Source organism: Cebidichthys violaceus, unplaced genomic scaffold, assembly GCF_023349555.1.
Source record: "Cebidichthys violaceus isolate CVI_PGR_0920_01 unplaced genomic scaffold, fCebVio1.0.p SCAF_3, whole genome shotgun sequence".
Classification (NCBI taxonomy): domain Eukaryota; kingdom Metazoa; phylum Chordata; class Actinopteri; order Perciformes; family Stichaeidae; genus Cebidichthys; species Cebidichthys violaceus.
In genome coordinates, this window is record NW_027176483.1 from 12556062 (window position 1) to 12575569 (window position 19508).

A 19508-nucleotide genomic window follows, 5' to 3' on the forward strand; every position below is an offset into this window, starting at 1 on the left:
GGTATACAAGGCTTACTGCAGTCATCACAGTAATGACTGTGATGACTGCAGTGCTGGTAGCTTAGATAAAAATCCCTGAGCAACAGAGGCTTACATAAGATAGCTATATGTAAATAAGCAGTTCTCAACATTAAACATCAGAGGCTGGGATATGTCAATGGTTATCAACAACATTGACTTTGGTTATTTTTTGATCAATGTCAGAGTTAGAAAAAAACTCATCTAGTTATAAAAATACTATACATCAATATTATATTATTTTCCACTTTGACAAGTTATTTTTTTCAACCAAGATCAGCCCTGATCATAACAACCGAAAAATTATACATTTTCAGAATTTTAACCCTTTAAATGATACATAAATCAAAGCAAATTAAGAAAAAATGCCAGGAGAACCACTTGCTCTTGGCTTATGTTGTCATGCAAACAAATACAAATGCATGTAGGCACACGCACACGCACACACACACACACACACACACACACACACACACACACACACACACACACACACACACACACACACACCTACCTACCTACCTACAAAGCTCACTAGGCTATACTGATACTCATGTACAGAAATGTACTGAACCTAGGAAGTATATTATATTAAGTTTGAAGGCCTGTGTGTTCTGTGTTGAGTGAAGGTGTGTGTATGTGCGTGTGAGAGGCAGAGAGAAACAGTAAAAAAATACAATTTCGAAGCCAGGGTTGTTAGTGTGAGTGGGTGGGTAGGTGAAGGTGTGTTTATGTGTGTGAGAGGCAGAGAGAATGAGAGAGACAGGGTCGGGGGAGGAATTGTGACTTGCAGTACAATATAATGTCTATAACTCTAGCTTCTTACACACACACACACACACACACACACACACACACACACACACACACACTATTTTGTCCATACACACATATACCACTCTCTGACATCCATATCAACACACATACATTATTTTAATTGTATACATTTGCTACACAGCTCCATAATATCACTGTGATAACCCTAGTGGAAATAGCACATATTTGCCCCATATAGGGCAAACATGAGAACATAGCTCAATATGGTGGAATATAGTAAAAACTACAATTTTGAAGCCAGAGCTTTAGATTGAAAGCCTGAAATAATAGAACGTACAATGTTATACTGTAATGGCTGTCAAAATATTGTGGTTTTAATAGGTTTCAATGGGGACATTTTTATTCTTAAGGAGCTGAGTGTCTGTATTTTGGCTACACTGTTTATTATAGCTATAGTTTAATTTCTAAAATTTGGGAAAAATACTCACAACCCTACCAATTTTCATAACATTTGCATTAACACAGACACAATTATTATAAAATGAAAAAAACAAAAATATCAATATTAAATACGTCACACTTTTCAGCTCATTCTGAATATAGTTTGCCACTACGCTTGCCATTTTCTTTCTGTATTACCTGCAGATTGACGCATTAATGAACTACTGTGTGATACGAATTCACCCAAAGCAACCTTAGAGGAGTAAGACAGAAAAACATCCATCATTCCAAAAATGATAAGCCAGACAATATTCTCAGTTTGCAAACATTAAAACAACATGCACTATACTCATGTCCATTTGCGTCGTCACAAAAGATGCGAGGAAATTAAATTAAATAAAAAAACTAACATAACAGTAAAGGAGATGCCCACCTTCTCATATGGATCAGAGTCATAGTTGAGTCCAATCCCACAGTCATCTGTGATTTCAGAGAGATCTTCATCATCAAACTCCTCCAAGCTGATGTCGTGGGATGGCCTGGAAAAACAAGAGCGACAGTACATTCACTACATGTTGTGAGGAAGAACAGTCATACCTGCAATATGCCTGTTTCATCGGTGAACGCTCCAGAGGAGAATTTCTCATTGAATTATGCCCACACACTGAGACCTGCTCTAACTCATGGACTGTCACTGTCTACCTGGGCCCCAGTCACATATACTGGACAGAGACAGCCACACACCCACGTCCTCTATCTTCTCTTCCCTTATAGCAATCCACACTAACTAGATGAGACACATTTCAGTGGTGCAGAATGGCATCTGCAACAAACAATAACAGCAACACATAAAGTACAGCAATTAAATTACTATATTTTAAATAAAGTTGGCTAAATTTGATCATACAAGATTTGAATGGTATTAACAAAGTTGTCAGTGAATTATTGGCAGTTGCCTCTTGCACCAGAGTTTCTGAACTTCGGCAACAGCACACTACAGCAGGGAAGCTGTGGCATTGCAAGTTTTCTTGATTAGGCTCTATCTCATCTTTGCCCCATTAGTTTCAGCAGGCTCTCAGTTCTACAGAAGTTAGCTTGCAATGTGTTGAAGGAAATGCTGCATTGCAGCTTTGCTACAAAGAAAAGGACAGTGCATATTATGTATGGATGCAAGCTTACATCACACAGTCATATAGGGTCCTGTCTACACAATGACATTGGTGCCATGGAGAAAATGAGGATGTGCTGATGCATCTAAAAGTATAACAAAAGGGGGTCATGAATAAGTCACTGTAATCAGACCGGCCCCATGCTACTGGTCTGCTTCAATGTACAACAAGGTGCTACTGATAGAAAATACAGGTAAAATACAAAGCTAATCATGGCAGAGATAAAGACTAAATATTGTCTGTTATAAGTCTTTGGTCAATTACTATAATTCAGTCAAAGCATAGAGAATAAAATCAATTAAAGTGCATAAACACATTTTATGCAAGCTGTCCTTAAGCTTATCAAAGGAAAAAAGGTATCAAAAGCTAAACAATATTACAAGTTATGATAAGCTGAACGGCACGAAAGGTTTTGATAAAATGGTGTGGTTAAGCTGCTACTGATACCGAAGCCTTGATATAACTCGTTCATTTTCCTTTGCGGAAAATTACAGTTACACACAAACTATTAAGCTTGACCTTGCTGTTGATATGTATTATCTAATTGGAGAAAAATGAAAAATGCAACTTAAGGATTTCCAACAGCATGTAGACAATTTTTGAGGGAAAACTGCAGAAAGTTCCTATTACAAAATGCTAGAAATGTATTCATAATCCAAACTTAAAGTCATAGTTAACTATAGCAGCATACATTTTCATAAACAACAATTTACACACATTCATGATACTTCTTCATTTACCATTTTTAGATTTAAATATGGTTCCTACATAGCGTATTGATTTAGCAATATTCAGCTATGGTACATTAAATAGGATACAAATAAGTACTTTACTTAAAGAGACAAATTTAAATACCCAAATGAATAGCATGTTATTATGTCCTTGTTCTATAATGTGTTTGGTTAGGAGGTGTTTGGCAGTGTTTGTGGAGTGTTAATATCACAGGGGGTGAAGTATATTGAATTAATGTTAGATGTGCAAATCAAGTATGTAGCTTCTAAGAGAAAGCCTGAAAGGGTCACCCTGCCTGAACTGATATGACTGAAGTTTTGATAACGCTCTGGCTGATACCAGCCTAAACATGTGTATAAAAAGCCTGTTCAGATCCAAGCAGAGTTGTATCCATCCAGGAGTGCTGAGTGTACAGGAAGGATCATGAAGTGTCTTGTCGCTGTTTTGGTCTGCGTGGTGCTCGTAGAGGGAATCGTCAAGTAAGGAAACTATTTCTCTGTGATTTTCAATTCTGTGCCTGTTGTGTGAAAAATATATTTTTTATATCAAAGAGCTAAATGGTACTTTTGAAGATCCACTGCTAAAGTGAAAGTCATAGGAAGTCAAATTCCTTGTGTTTTTGTTTCCTCCTTCCTCAGGATCCCTCTGCAGAAGCACAAGTCCATGCGTGAGGCCCTGAGAGAGAAAGGGATCGAGCTGCCTTACCAGGATCCGGCTCTCAAGTACCAGGCTGATGAGTTTGCCGGCTCTGCCAACATGTACATCAATAACTATGCCGATGTAAGAAATCCTAGGTTTACGTCACTTTTACATACTGTTCACAGCATTGACTGATGGGTTTGTACTTTGTTTTATTCTATTCCTCTCTTTCTTTACCTCTTTACCTTTCTTGTTCCCCAGACCACCTACTATGGGGCCATCAGTATTGGAACACCCCCCCAGTCCTTCCAAGTTCTGTTTGACACCGGCTCTGCCAACCTGTGGGTGGACTCTGTCTACTGCAACACTCAGGCCTGCAGTGAGTAAAAACTAACAGGCTTTTCACAACAAAATCCCTCATTTGTCACACTCTTCAGAACATATTTGCATGTGATGAACTCCTCCTGAGGACTTAAAGCTGATATAGGCCAAACGAGCAGAACTAGTCATCCTATTTCCAAGAGATTACATATTGTACATACATGGGATTTAGAGTTCTAGTGTAATTATAGGCATGCCACTACGCATTTTCGGTCGATTTCTAAAATCAAGTGAATTTTTAGAATGTCAAACGGCTCTACAAGGAATTAGGATGCGTTTGTAGAAATGGCTCCAGAGATAATCCTGATTTATGCGATACACAGACGCACACACAAAGTTCAACCCCCAGCAGTCGTCTACCTACTCTGGCAAGGGACAGTCCTTCTACCTGCCCTACGGAGCTGGAAGCCTCTATGGAGTCTTTGGATATGACACTGTCAATGTGAGTCAAACCCAGCAAACAAACTAAGTACATCTGTTAACACTAGACTGGACTAGTTTTAGGATCTGAGACAGAGAACTGCCAGAAAGCAGACATTTTTTAATATCACCTCAATTAGTGATGTCTCACAGTTAAAACATATCTAACACTGGTGTGGCCAAAGAAAGTGTCCATATACAAAAACTAGTGCAGCAGCTTGTTATGTGTGTATTGAATTAGTGAAAAGACTAGGAAATATATTACTTATACTTATATTTTACACAAGATATTCAATACCACTCAGCTAGAAGAATAATTTTAATGATATATAGAATCAACAGAGGTCTTCTTTATTTAATGACGTTGTCTACAGTCATAGGCTGAGGCTTGACCACGTATGAAAACAATCTATGAATTGGCATCTTACTCGTCGTATTGTTTGGTTTTGGACCCATAGGTTGGCGGCATTGTGATCAATAACCAGGAGATTGGTCTGAGCACAAACGAGCCTGGTCAGAACTTTGTGGTGGCAAAGTTTGACGGCATCCTCGGCCTGTCCTACCCAAGTATATCAGCTGGAGGAGAGACCCCTGTCATGGACAACATGATTAGTCAAAACCTGCTGAATGCTGACATATTCGCTTTCTACCTATCCAGGTATAACTGCCACAAGGCTTCTATTCGGTACTGTAAAATATATAGTATGGACACATGGCCTCAGATGTTACTGTATATCCACCCGGAGAGCTGATACGTTTTGGTTTGTGGTCTGGTGTAGAGGAGGACAGCAGGGCAGCATGCTCTCTTTCGGAGGAGTGGACAACAGCATGTACCAGGGCCAGATCTACTGGACCCCTGTGACTTCTGAGACCTACTGGCAGATTGGCGTTGATGGGTCTGTGCTTTTCATTTCATCAGCATGAAATGTCTAATGATCTTCTGATAACTGCATATTGAGTATTGCTGCCTTGATTAGTGGTTATTTTCTTTGTTCTATTAAGACCGCAAGAAAAAACAAAAACTCTTGGCATATGTGGTGCATTGCAGATTCCAGATCAATGGTCAAGAGACCGGCTGGTGCTCTCAGGGCTGCCAGTCCATTGTGGACACTGGAACCTCCTCTCTGACAGCCCCAAGCCAGCTTATGGGTTCCATCATGCAGGCCATTGGAGCTCAACAGAGCCAGTATGGACAGGTAAGACGAATGGACAGGCGCACATGCTCACACTGATGCCACCATTATTATTCCTCACAAAGATATAGTTCTGTCTACAGGCTGCACCGGAATGTTAAGAAACAATGTACAAATCGGTCTGAGTTTCTGTCGCTCTCAAACACTATCTCTTTCTTGTCTTGGTCTCCAGTACATGGTGGACTGCAGCCAGATCAACAACCTGCCAACTCTCAGCTTTGTTATCAGCGGCGTGTCTTTCCCTCTGCCTCCTTCTGCTTACATCATTCAGGTAAGTTACTACATGCATGCATAGCATAAGCACGTATTTGTGTGTGTGCCTTTATGAGCATGCCATATTTTTGTATTTGTTGGTGTGCGTGCAACGTTATGAACATTTCCAATCTCTCGTCTCCATCTCCAGCACTACCAGAATGGATACCAGTTCTGCTCAGTGGGCATCTACCCCACCTACCTTCCCTCTCGTGATGGCCGGCCCCTGTGGATCTTTGGAGATGTGTTCCTCAGAGAGTACTACTCCATCTACGATCGCACCAACAACCGTCTCGGCTTTGCTGCAGCTGTCTAAGTGTCCTCAGTGTAACCTAACCTGACCATTAACATGATTAGATAATAATGATTGAGTCTGCTTCCCCTCAAACACTGCCAAGAACCTGAGGCTTTGGTTCATCTCAAACATTTGTTCTGGGATATATTGTTATGGAATATTGGTCTACATGTCTTTTATTGTACATCCTTAAATTGGTGTGTACAGATTTAGTTGGATTTGTATTTTTAAAACAGAAAAAAAATCAAATGTGTTCATAAAATTGTACCATGCTCAAGCACAATAAAGGTTAAAATGCAAGTGTTTTATTATTTCATCTTTCTAAATGAGCTCTCATTATCTTCACAGGACATCTGCAGGGCTGAGAGACATCAAAGGGGTTTGACCTTGAGCATTGTGTCTAATTAATTCCCAAAACTTTTTTAAATGTACTACAATCCTGGAACTCATTATGACATATAACTAAAACTATGGTTGAAAAAAAATAATCCAATTGCTATTATTTTGACTGATATTTTAAATGCAAAATAATTTGCAATATGAAAGGGAATAATCACTTTTACAGCATGATTCTCATTTTCATTTAAAAACGTATCATTATGATGTGATTTTTTTATATAATATTGCGCCTCCTATGATTTGAAAATTGCTGTTGGCCATATTGCGATTTCAATAAGTTTTGATTAATTGTGCAGCTCTCACTAAAACTCTGAGCTTTTGAGCGTTTGTCTTTGCTCCACATAAACTGTGATTAAATCATGATGAATATATTTTGAGATGGAAAAAATCTTCATAAAATGGCTTTTATAGCGTTAAATAGTGGACTTGAGTTACCTTATGACACTGGTACTATTGCTGGGTTACTTGTGCCAGACATTGTAAGACAACGATGTATTAGTATTCATTCACATTCATGACAACATGAAAGTGGTGTAAACCCTGGGGGCAGTCTGTTTATGACTAAAGCATCAAGACCATTCCACATGGTCACACACAAGCAGACGAACCACCAAGACTAACTTCCCATCTGTCGAAATGTGTCTTAACCAAAACTGGAGAAATAAGGTCACTAATGAGCTCCTTAACCATCCAAGCCTTCAAGGAAGCTGTGTTTGTACGTGAGGATGTGTATGTGAGTGTGATTCAAAATGGAAAAACACAACATTGGTATACAGTATCCAGCGCAGCTGTCACCACCACAGAAGTGGAGTAAAGTCCCATGTTCTGTTTGTGGATTAAGGCTTGGAGAGTTATGGAGAAACAGAGCTACAGTTCAGCTGGACAAGGAGGGAGGAAGGAGAGAATCATGTAGCAAGTAGAAATGTTGAATTCAAAAGGTTTAAGTGCACAGGACAAATACAAATCTTTGTTTGCTTCATGGCGCAAAGCAACCTGCCACTCCAGATAAAATGCATAGCACAAACTGTAGAGCAGTCATTTCCACCGATTAGGTTGGGACACACAGGTGGGTCACAGGAGATTGTATTATGGTAACCAAATAAATGTCAAGAATTTTACCATCAATATTTATATCTGCAGTACACCATTGAGCTACATGAGAGAGAGCTTGAATGTCCGGTATTGTTCTGATAATTGTAGCCTTTGTATAACATTGAATCTAAACTGAAGGCTAGCATTATATTACTGATGAGAGGAAAATAAAGTAATTTATTTATTTAAATGCATTTATTTGGTTTAATTTATAAATTATCTAATATGTGTATATTTTTTCAATAACATGCACAAAATGTAATTTATCAAACATATATCTCTTCGAAATGGCTGGTTTACCTATTCAAGATCATATAAAATGATGCTGAAATGGCAGTAAACATTCATTAATGCACAAATTTGTTCTTCAAACTATTTATAGATAACCCTATTGTGGATTGGGTCATGATGGTTTTTCATCTTTAAAAACTGGGTCCCCAGAAGAAACTGCTGTAGAGACATCAAATGTTGTTTGTGATGGTCTTAAACTAAATATACTGATGTCCAACATGTGCTACAATAACACATTTAAATGGTCATTTCACCCAAATTACAATGAAACTATAAGTGAGAAAATATTTATATAACTATAACAACATCTAGACATGCAAGTAGCTGTGATTTTTATTTGTTTTAATGTCTCTCGGCCGAAACCTCATTATGGTGCTCATAGCTTTAGAAATTTACAATTTAAAAAAATCTACAGCAACCACTTTTGAGAAACAGTGTCTTATACTCTGGCTAATCCGCACAACACACTGTGAAGTGTTATTATAACTTTAGAAAGAAAATTATAAACTGCAGTATTTCCAATGAAAACTCTTCACAGTTTAAGCGTGTGGATTTACAGAGTAGCAGGGACCAAAGAAGTTTCTGTTACTTTCTATGTTTTTTTCCACTAACTAAATTCCATTAGCTTCTACTATACTGGGGTGGAGGCAGAACTCTCAGCCAGATATCCCAAAACCTGGATTAAAAAAAAAGGTAATTGAGAAAATTTGGCTGAACTGGGAATTCATTATTGTCTGACATTTGTCTTTTGTTTTTTCCCTTTCCTGGTGTCCTCCGTTCTCTATTCTGCTGTGTTTCCAGACTCCATTTTGTTTGTGTGCTCATCTGCTTAGTGTTGGAGTTCTCCTGTAGATCTGCAATGCACGTCACAATAGCATGTGGCCCCATTTCCCCTAAACTGCAAAACCTAAGAATGTGTGTCAGTTAAAAGCTGCAGACACAGAATAACGCACAGAGCAAAGGCCTCTGTCCTCTCCTTGAAGAAAGAAAACACAGACTGCCCCAATCCGCACACAAACGTACAGGTACACTTCACATGCACGCACATACAAACCTGTTCTTTTCTCTTGGATGGTTTATGTCCCTTTCTGACATATTCTGCATGATTTTGATTTCAGAATCTATATCACTTGGTGAGATGCAGCCACCACTGCAGTGTCGACATTTTATGTCCATGTTTCTGCCTGATGTTGAGACAGCATCCAAGTAAGTTCCTGTCATACCATGTTGTGTACAGCACACTGTGACATCCCTTGCATTCACTCCACCACTGCTTGTGATCATTCTTAATAATTAGGATGTGAAGCTGAGACTTACCACTTATACTATTCTCCATACTAGTGCAGAAAAAAGGCCTGCATCACATCAGTCTCTACCTCTTGTGGACTGTGATGTGCTGAGCTAAATGAGAATCCTACCACAAGAAAACAAGACAGCACAAACTTACCATTCACTGGTCATGTTGGTGCAATGGCACACCCAGCATTCACTGGCACTGCTAAGGTTTTGCTACCACCTCGGTGTGTCTGTAGATATGCTCCTTCTTTGAATTTTCTTCCTGCCATTCTCAGGCTCAAACAATCCAACCAGGCCACATTTGTACAAACAGTTATTCTCAGCCATCTCTGAACTGTCACGTCCAGACCAGAAATAGTCAAACCAGCACACTGTCATCTTTGCTTGTCTAATTCTGTCTGTTTTGTTATATGCTATATTTAACTAAGCAAATTTATTCTACACACTTTCACATTTTTATCATCGATTCATCATTTATGAATTTTTTCAAGCAATAAAGCCAGACATTGGATTGAAATGTGAGATGTGAAATCACAACAAAGTAATATGAAGTAAATGCCTATAAAGTTGTGTATGTATGTAAAAATAGCAGAATAACAGATGTCCATATTCAAAAAAAGAAATGAGACAAAAATAAGAATATGAGAAGAAATTAAAAAAGACCCTCTGTCTTTTGTAATTAAGCTGCCTTTCATCCGTCAGCGCCTGCTTCCAGGTAACATCATCATCTTCAAAAGCCAAGGACATCTGATGTGGTTGCTACACTGACTCATTAACAAGATCAATTTCCCAGGCTTTTTACCCACCATCAGTCTTCCGTAAGACACACCCACACGCAGACAAATACACATGAGTCATACATTTAACCTAATGAAGCACTCTCTGTTGTCTGTGTCAGATCCAAACCCGAAGACTACGCCATCTTTGAACCAAAGGTGGAAATGATGCATCGGTTTGCTCAAGGCTGATGAATTCAAGTTGATTTGGTTGTATTTGAATTCATGAAGCCATCCCATGTAAAGCAAATCACTCAGTGGAGTCATATTAATGGAAAACAAATCTCATGGACTGCGTAAATATGATTAATTTAATTATTGCTGAATGGAAAAACAATGCTATAGCAACAGCCACTGCAATGATTGACATGCGAAAACATGGCACGTGTTGGTTGTACACAGAGTGTATAAGAGTGGGACAGAGAGAGATGAAATACAGCAGGAGGGAGGCAGAAATGAAATGCTTAAGCTAAAATGAATCTGTATTTGATTTAAGCTTCTTACCCCATGGTAACCATACCCACCACTCACCTCCCCCCTTCTGCCTTCTCAAACAGCCTTCAAAGAGTCAGATGGCAAAAGTAGAACATTAACTGCTAAACATGTGAGTTTTGCGGGGAGGGGATCAGAAGGACGCTTACTGGAAATATTGTGGTAGTCTAGTTTTAAAATATTGATGTATTATGAAGGAATACAACTGAGGTTTGACAGAATTATATCAAATCTTTAAATACGTTATTACATTATATTCAAATCCAATCCAAAACCTTTCAGATCCTTTGTTGAATCAAGAGCTGCAATTTAAGATTATTTCCATTATTGATATCAGTAATCTCACAATTATTTTTCTTGATTCATCAGTTACTCAGAAAAAAGGGAAAAATGTCTATTACAGTTTCCTGGAGCTTAAAACAATTGCTTCAAATGTCTTGTTTGTCTGATCAACAGTTGAAAATCTAAATACATACATTTTATTGTCATAGAAGACTAGGGAAACCAGAAAATACCCACATTTGAGAGGCTATAACCAGTTATTTTTTGCCATTTTGAATGGATTTTCTAAATTGTTAAATATATTTTTTATTGATATAAACAGATTGATTAAGTAACATATTTATTTTAAGGTTAAGAAATAACTTTATATCTAAAAATGTATAGGGACTGACATTAAAAGAACCAGAGCTTGCCAGATAGATTACATACATTATGCTATTTTGCTACATCACTATGTGAATGTTTTAAAATTTAAAATACAAGTGATTTGTTGAACTCATTTAACAAACTAGATTCAAAATGGAAGCCACTATCCGAACCCAACCCTCCCAAACACTGACAGCGTTCAGTTTCTGAATGGCTAAAATATTGCTTTTGCATCTTTATTTTTCTGGTCACATGTTTACTTTGTGTAATTTTATTGAACACCACCTATATTTCCCTCCTGCTAAAATTCTTCTTCTTCTCACACCCTTTTTATGGTGGCATCTCTCCAATTCTTAGGCATGTGTCAGAGTGTTTGCACAAGTCACAACACCTTCCCTTTGTAGTGTTTTAGGGGGCGTTACCTATGCTAATAAACAACCACAAGCCTCCAATTTATGATCAAGTGGGAATCATCACCCTAACCTGCAGACCAGATCTGGATGGTTAAGAATGTCTGGTGCGTCTGGAGTTGACATCTCTTACTTTTTCTCTTAACAGAAATGTAAGAGAAAATATAAGAGACATTTCAGAGAATGTTCATGTCTCTCCGTTCATGTTGGACGGGATTTACTCACATATTTTCTTACCAACAGAAATAAAATGTTACATCAACTGTAAAGTGCATCATTTTGCTATAGAGGCTGATATGTATCCTTTGAGGTTTGTATTTATAGTGGAGAGAGGGATCCCTCGGTGCAGGAGAAATTATAGTCTGTCGTGAATTTCTTGAGCTCAGGAGAGAAAGGCAGGCTCCCTTACGGATTATGTTGCCCATTGGAAACAGTGTTAGGGTTATGTAAGGCAGATTACTGTACCACACCATCACACCACCGGTGGTTTCATCCATGAATTAGTCAGACACAAAAAACACAGAGACAAAAGACACATACTACAAGGAAAACACACACACGTGAACATAAATTATTAAAAGAGCAATGCACTTTTACTGGAAAAAAAAAAACAATACTACAAATACAGACATCTCATGCTCCAAATACTAACATTTAATCAAAGTGCATTATTGGTATTTCAGTCTGAAATCGATGATGCATAGCTGCCCAAAAATAAACACAAATTATGTGTTTACTCTTGAATGCACACAAAAGTAATTGAAAACAATAGAGTGCAACTGATCAATCTCTACGTCATTGAAATAATGCAAGAAAGACTTTGGAGTCAGTGACAGAATATAAGCGGGTCAAAAGACTGAATGAAGAGAAGAGTTATTCCCATTATTTCTTTGATTAAAAAAAAGATAAATAAAGATAAGCTTGCTCCAGCTGCCAACGCTGTAAATTTCAAATATTGATGTAATGGCCAAAGCTTGCATCTGTGCTCTGAACTAAGGTCATTGGTAGTCATGCAAAAAATCAGGTCTATTGATCTGATATGATCTGTCCATGAGATGAAGCTACAGTGTGTAACTAAATCCCCCACATGAGTGCATGTTGTGGATATAAAATCCACTGGGGCCTGGCTTGCTAATGTGATTGCATTCTGTAAGGACATTGGACATGTGGAGGCAGACACAGAGACAATGAAATGTGCCAATATATCCTATGGGATTTGTTCTTTGATATTGGTTACAGAGAGGAAGGCATTGCATCAACAGCACTATGCAGGCCATTATTGCATATGGAAATCAAATATAAATACAAGGATATCTATCACATCCATCCAACATAGTCCTATATGCCTCAAGGCAAAGCAGATCTGAATATTCCAGCAACAAATAAACAACCTTGGAGAAAAATGCTAGCTGTCACTATAATTCTGCAGAAGTTTTTGATACCTGGTAACAGTAGTAGATTACCATTCACAGTTGTGTTCAGTCAGATTTGTCATATTGTGTGTCGCAGAGGTCACATTAGAGCCGTTTGAAACAATATCAATAGGACTTCCGTAAATCATTGTTCAGCAGCATGCCCTTGCCTGCTTGGACTCAACAGGGCGTGGGCCTCACACAGAGAATGCGCAAGGCGTCTGCCTGACGCGACAGCTTAAGATCAATCATCTGTCATCTATTTTACCGTTTACCCTTCTTAACACTTAACAATAATGAAAGCTGTCTTTCAAAAACAGTTGTCTTCAAGGAACGTATCTGCTCCAAAACACACAACAACTGACCCTGATCAGCTGCAGCACCTATTGGCGCGCAGGGAGGCAGTAGCAGGCCTGGCAGGTTATTCAAAAACATCCATTACGCTACTACCGAAGGTATTGAATGTGCGTTTTGTTGCAGTCACCAAAACAAAACGGATATAAATGTTTATCATCTTGCTGTCATTTCCTCCACTCATCAACCGTGTGCGTCGTTCCCCATCACTCCCCACTGTCGCTCTACATGTAAGCTCTTACCTGCAGCCAGGAGGAGAGAGGGAATGGAAAGTGGATAGGGAAAACATCTCAGCCCTGTCCGCCATCTTCTTCCACAAATGACTCAGAGCAACTGCAGAAAATCACGGAGGGAGTGCAGTCCATTCACAAGCGCAGGGCAGAGGACAGACGCAGCCGTGGACAGAGACGTCTCTCTCCGCGGCCCCACAGATGCCCCCCTGGCCGCAAGCCTTCAATCAGACGAGCCTGCTCAGCACCATCAAATCTGCAGTAAACCATCCACACAAGCCGGGTAGGGGAGGGTGTGAAGGCAGAAGGGATCTTCGGAGATCGTGCACAACACCGCGGAAATTAAAATGCAATCCTGTTTCCCCCCGAAACATCCAAGCAAAGCATAAGCGTGCGGAATATGACCGCAGTCGTCTTTTTCCTCGTCAAATGTCTGCTGCTGTGATGCTGCCTGTGACACACAACGGATACGCGCCAGCAGTGCGGAGACAGGCAGAGACAGAGGGAGGAGGGGGTGTTCAGCAGAGACGATATAACGTCAGTGCAGTTACCGTTTGAGCAGGCTGTCCTGAGTGGATGCATACAGTCTGCAGGCTCAACAAGCAGCAAAACAGTTGCGTAAAAACAATTTGCGTAGAGTTTTAACATTACAATGAATTATAATGACAGTAAAATAAGCAGGCAAAACGTGCGTTGGAAACTTGCTTTCCAAAGTGTATGGGGGGGTCCAGGGCTTCCCCGGAAAAGACATGCGTTTCAATTGTATTCACGCCATGTTTTAGTATGGATAAGAGTGACTCGTTTATATATGCTTTTGTTTAGTTTGTTTTTTGGACCACATCCCACTTGTGTCAATCAACTTGATCCTGATGTCCATAAACACAAAGACAAAGAGACAGAAAAGAGAAAATGTTGCAAGCAGGAGAGCACAGAGCAACAGCAACTTTACATACACTATGTTACAACTATACACTGAGCACACAGGCAGACATGATGAAACGTAGCTACAGTGGCAAGGAGAAGTGCCAGAAAATAAAATTCTAAACGAAAATCCTACAATGTAACATACAAAACACATTGGGTGCTGCATATAAAAAAATGTTTTAGTTTTACTGTGGAATAAGGAATTAAAACCATGATATGCCACTTTACAGTGTTTATACTGCAACTTATATGTTATAAAAATAATAATGTATGTGGTCTAATAAATTTCCATTATGGAAGGTCTAAAAGCACATGTTTTCATTTCCGGCATTTAATTATCATTCATTTTGAACATTAGATTTACCATTCATCACAATAAGCCATAAAGAATATAGCCCTATACTTAATACTTTATTTCTCCAAAAAACACTGTCTTTCAGAGAAAAATACATTAGCATTATTTACATTGAAATTGGCATTGCTTTAAGCAGATGGTTGCAGTTTTCTTTTCCTTTTATTTACCACTGGATCCCAGTGAACAATCAATCAGTGAATCACACCTCAGACTAAGGCGTCATGTTGTACTGTGTTGTACTGTGTACATGTTGTAGTGTGGAGCTGTTCACAGCCTGTGGTACTGAAGAGTACTGTGTATTGCTCAACTGCAGATTATCATCTTTGCCACATGGGGGCGGTAAATATTAACTCCCTGATTGAAACGCTGACGTTCCTTTAATAACAAAGCAATTGCATTTGTATTGCTCTTAGACTTAACAGGATTTACTAATCGACAATTTACTTTCAACTTTCATTTTCACTAATCGTTTTACTTATTTATTCAATTGGCTGTTAACTTTATGACGTTTACTAATAAGAAATAATTTTCTATTTTATTTGTCTAGTTATTTACTTATGGGTCAGCGTCCAGTTTAAGAAAAAATAGCAAAAAGATTGCCTTTTCTGTGACGGTTCTATTCAATGAATGTCACAAGCCTCTTACCCACTTGCATTTTTATTTCCATCAAATGGTAGGATTTACAGTCTAAGAACTGGGCAGATGTTTTCCATATGTAATATGTAGCATTAAACAGATGACAAAATAAAGCAAGTTACACTTTAATCTTCTTCTTGTTCTTACACTTTTATTATGTTCTTGATATGTCAAATGTTGATTACAATTAATTGAGTAGATGTGGTTATTTTCCTAGTTTAAACTGAACTATTAACAAGAAGCAAATGAATAACATACAGACAGTTCTGAACCAATGAGGCTGTTTATTTTGATGGCCATAGCCGTTGCAGGGAATTGAGTTAAGCAACCACCCTCTCTGCAATGGGGATGGGACCCAGGGTGACATCACCTTCCCATTCGACAACTAGAAAGTAGGACAAAAGACATGTGTCACATTATGCACCACTGTGATTGTCTCACTTATCATGATGATGGTAACATAACATTAACAATGGTGTAAACAAATATGTTGACTTCAATTTCCCTCATCTAATATTAAATGCTTTAGGCAATCTATTTTTCAGAAACATACCTTCACTTTGGGACACATCACGAATCTTCCTTCCAGGAATTTTAGGGTGGCTGATAGGTGGAGATCCCAATCCGGGAGCTTCACAGGAGCCACAAACTCCATCAACTCTGCTGGCCTCAGTCCATCTACGAAAGAGAGATGCAATCAGTAAATACCATATCAATCCTCCAATCACACTTTATCATGCACACATGCAGACTCACCCGTTGGCCCAGGAACAAGCTCTATGTTCACCATCGATGGGATGGGTAGCACATGTTGCTTTCAAGTGGCAGGTGATGTAGAGCTGTTGGAATAATAAAGGGTTTAGATCATTATTTGATGCATTTTTGATGAATTTGATGTATAACAGAAATTATTAAATGCTCACCATTCCACTGTCAGCACCCTGGAACTTGAATGCATCCAACTGGAACTGAAGAGCATTGTCTGCAGAGCGAGACATGAACTTAGAGTCAGAGCCTGTGATCCTAGCATCAAGCAAACACCTGCATGCAGAGAAAAAAATACAAATTAACATTAGAGATGCAAAATAAATGTGTTTGTGATGATTTGTTCTCACTGTACAGAACAACTTTAATTAAACTATTAAAGTACCTTACCCATAGTTATCAATGAAGGTATATTGGGGGCTGGAGGACATATCAGGTGATAGAGTAGCTACGCAACGGTCCACATAAACACGGAGGGGCACGTGGAAGTACTGCTTGACAACAGCCTGAATATTTATGACGTCTCCCAGGAAATACTGGTAGCTTGGCCTCTCATACTGCCAGTCCTCTGTACAATGAAATAATGACATTTTAGGGATGTTTACATACATATATACTTAAAATCACTGTTCTACAAAAGCTAAAATGTGCATATAAATTGTTCTCTTACTCACCAGTCATGAGTTTCAGGGTGAAGTATAAGAATTCCTCTGCTACCTTAACTGCAGAGAATGGGATCCACTGGGGATCAAGAGGAAGGCTGCTCACATTGTGCTTCCTAAAGGATTAAATATGTTTCCTTAGAATGCAGACTGAAGTAATCCTCACATTATTGTGCATCTGCCATTGGAATGCACTAATCAGATTTGGTGATCATGGTTACTGGATTTGCCAAGGGAAATTGATAACATATCAGTTTAAGATTTTTATGTGACTCTATGTTATTTATTTATTAACTTTTTATTTGTTTATTACCACATCTCTAACTGATAGTCTACATACCTTGGGTAGTGGCATTCAATAATTACAGCAGCTTTGTTGGTCCTCACCACAGGAGAGTCCCCCAGAGGTTGGGGAGCATAGTTCAGCGTGAAGGTGTAGATGAGGGCATTTTCTGTCATCTAAATAAATATTAGTACAAACAGAAAGCATCATACATTAACAAATTTTACCAAAGTTTTAATTAATATTCCTTACAATTTCTTATTTATTTTTCAGTGACTGGCATCTTCATTGTGCTTACCGCTAATGAGCTGAGACAATCTTGCAGTTCCGCCTGAAAAAATAACACTTGAGAAGTAGGGTCCTCTGCGATAGCACCACAGTCTCCCAGAGTAAGGTCAGCAGGATTGATGTACTGGCCTGTCCCAAACAGGTCCTTCCTGACTTCCACATGAGCAATCTTCTCTCTGCACTCAACAGCAACAGTTGCAGCAGGAACAGGATGTCTCAGCTCAAAAGGCACATTGACTGGGGTCTCAGGCTGGGGATCTGTAGGGTATTTCCAGGTAAGAGGTTTCTCAAATGTCTGCTTTGTCTGTTGGGGATCCTTAGGATGGAAGGGTGGTGTTCCTGGCTTCTGGTATGGCTTGTAATTTTCCCATTGAGCATCACAGAAGCTACCAAGCAAGGTCAGTGCCATAAGGCACACAGCAGTACACTTCATCACCATGGCTTCACAACAACAAGTGATCTGCACAGTTCACTAGGTGCTGTAAGAAAGATGGAAATGTGCACCTACTTTTATAATAGAGTGAGGATGTTTACTTCCATTACATTCACGCCCCTTCTGTTGGCCAATCCCTATCATACCTGATGAGAGTAAACCTCAGCCAATGAAATCATTGCAGCTGTTGATCAAACGCAATACAACTCTGATGAGGCATCATTAGATTATTAATTATTTGAATGCATACAATGCCACTTTGCCAAGAATGAACAAGCAGTGTGTAGAAATAAACACAAAACCATTTATGTGCTGACACAAATTAGGGTCATTTTAATTTTTATTTATTTAATTCATTAAAATGTATTTTTATTCAAGAAAGTGAGAAAAGATAAAGAGTTGGTTGACATGTACTCAGAAAGTAGCGATCACAAAAACGTTATGCTGACCCTGGGTTAGGTCTACTTGCCCTCAGCATGACATGTCAAACTCGGTTTTTTTGCCAAAGTACATTTTGTGAAAGGCTGCAAATCAATATGGCTCCAACCAGACCAGGGGCAGACTTAAATCCGTGGAAGGGCATTTGATTTCTGTGAGCAGGCCCAATGTAAACAGAAGTGGCGCACAAGAATGTATTGACCAGGCTGAATATAACATTTTGAAACACATCGGGCCCAACGCCACAAGTAAATTTGTACTTTTGCCCTATCTGTTTAAACTGTATGTATGCATAGAAAAAAAAATATTGGCCGTTACATGATTTGACTATATCGCTTAACTGTTTGTTGAAGAGGGTGCTTATGTCATGGTAGCACTGTGCGGAGCACTGAATGAAAGGATTTACCCAGAGAACCTTCACTTCTCTCTGTCAGTGGCCTGACTGATGTCTCTGGCCAAGGGATTTCATGACAAATGATTTTAACACAGATGAGTCATGCAGTGGCATTTCTAAAAGTCAATCCAGGTTTTAAGGATTATTCTCTCCTCTCCATCAGTTAAAGATGTATATCCAGTTATAGCCTACGAAGAGGACTCTTTAGCCTATTGGAGAAACTGACAATAACACTTTTTTGCCAATTGATTACAACACAGCATCCTGATGAAAATGTAGCATATGGAACTGTCATCATTTATCAAACTATATCTCAGATACTGTACCTCTATTATTATTATTATTATTATAAGTAGTAGTATTATTATTATCATTATTATTATTATTATTGTTATTATTATTTTTATTATTATTATCTATTCAGCCCTACTTTCAACTAAGGATGTCTTTATTTCGTTTCTAAAAAGTGTAAAAAGTGCTTTAAATACTTGTTTCTTAACAAGTATTTAAAGCTGCAAGCAGCGATGAACAGGCCCTCAAGTGGAGGAAATGAGGGACAGACAGAAGGTGGGGTTGCAGACAGACAGACTGGTGGAATGGATTTTACAATGAA

The 19508-nt window shown here is 38.8% G+C and overlaps 3 protein-coding genes across 4 annotated transcripts in view; 1 reads left to right on the plus strand and 2 right to left on the minus strand.

Moving 5' to 3' along the window:
* Positions 1–14185, minus strand: part of mapk8ip2 (mitogen-activated protein kinase 8 interacting protein 2) — a 31587-nt gene extending 17402 nt beyond the window's left edge. For both annotated transcript variants that reach the window (XM_068722394.1, XM_068722393.1), the window contains exons 1-2: positions 13730–14185; positions 1670–1775 (exon numbers count right to left, since the gene is read on the minus strand). In XM_068722394.1, the coding sequence (XP_068578495.1) occupies positions 1670–1775; positions 13730–13794 (171 nt within the window). In that variant the 5' untranslated portion in view covers positions 13795–14185. The remainder of the gene's footprint in view (positions 1–1669; positions 1776–13729) is intronic.
* Positions 3539–6617, plus strand: LOC137880858 (gastricsin-like). The gene is made up of 9 exons (XM_068722396.1): positions 3539–3616; positions 3776–3917; positions 4038–4155; positions 4481–4599; positions 5036–5235; positions 5357–5473; positions 5626–5773; positions 5943–6041; positions 6174–6617. The coding sequence occupies exons 1-9, from the start codon at positions 3561–3563 to the stop codon at positions 6336–6338; spliced, it is 1164 nt and encodes a 387-aa protein (XP_068578497.1). The 5' UTR covers positions 3539–3560; the 3' UTR covers positions 6339–6617.
* A 1448-nt stretch (positions 14186–15633) lies between the features above and the next one.
* Positions 15634–18117, minus strand: LOC137881034 (zona pellucida sperm-binding protein 3-like). The gene is made up of 8 exons (XM_068722716.1): positions 17641–18117; positions 17400–17518; positions 17072–17175; positions 16788–16965; positions 16556–16673; positions 16389–16471; positions 16186–16310; positions 15634–16017 (listed from the first exon to the last, which is right to left on the minus strand). Exons 1-8 carry the CDS (start codon positions 18067–18069, stop codon positions 15953–15955), a joined length of 1221 nt encoding a protein of 406 aa, XP_068578817.1. The 5' UTR covers positions 18070–18117; the 3' UTR covers positions 15634–15952.
* Positions 18118–19508: the final 1391 nt, after the last annotated feature.

What these genes read in the sequence shown, in the direction of transcription:
- LOC137880858 (XM_068722396.1), top strand. Translation starts at nt 3,561, where the DNA reads ATGAAGTGTCTTGTCGCTGTTTTGGTCTGCGTGGTGCTCGTAGAGGGA. An exon ending in TTCGCTTTCTACCTATCCAG is followed by an intron (nt 5,236 to 5,356) that starts GTATAACTGCCA and finishes GGTCTGGTGTAG; the next exon opens with AGGAGGACAGCAGGGCAGCA. An exon ending in TGGCAGATTGGCGTTGATGG is followed by an intron (nt 5,474 to 5,625) that starts GTCTGTGCTTTT and finishes GGTGCATTGCAG; the next exon opens with ATTCCAGATCAATGGTCAAG.
- LOC137881034 (XM_068722716.1), bottom strand. Translation starts at nt 18,069, where the DNA reads ATGGTGATGAAGTGTACTGCTGTGTGCCTTATGGCACTGACCTTGCTT. An exon ending in CACCCTGAAACTCATGACTG is followed by an intron (nt 16,966 to 17,071) that starts GTGAGTAAGAGA and finishes TTCATTGTACAG; the next exon opens with AGGACTGGCAGTATGAGAGG. An exon ending in GCTTGTTCCTGGGCCAACGG is followed by an intron (nt 16,311 to 16,388) that starts GTGAGTCTGCAT and finishes TCTCTTTCGTAG; the next exon opens with ATGGACTGAGGCCAGCAGAG.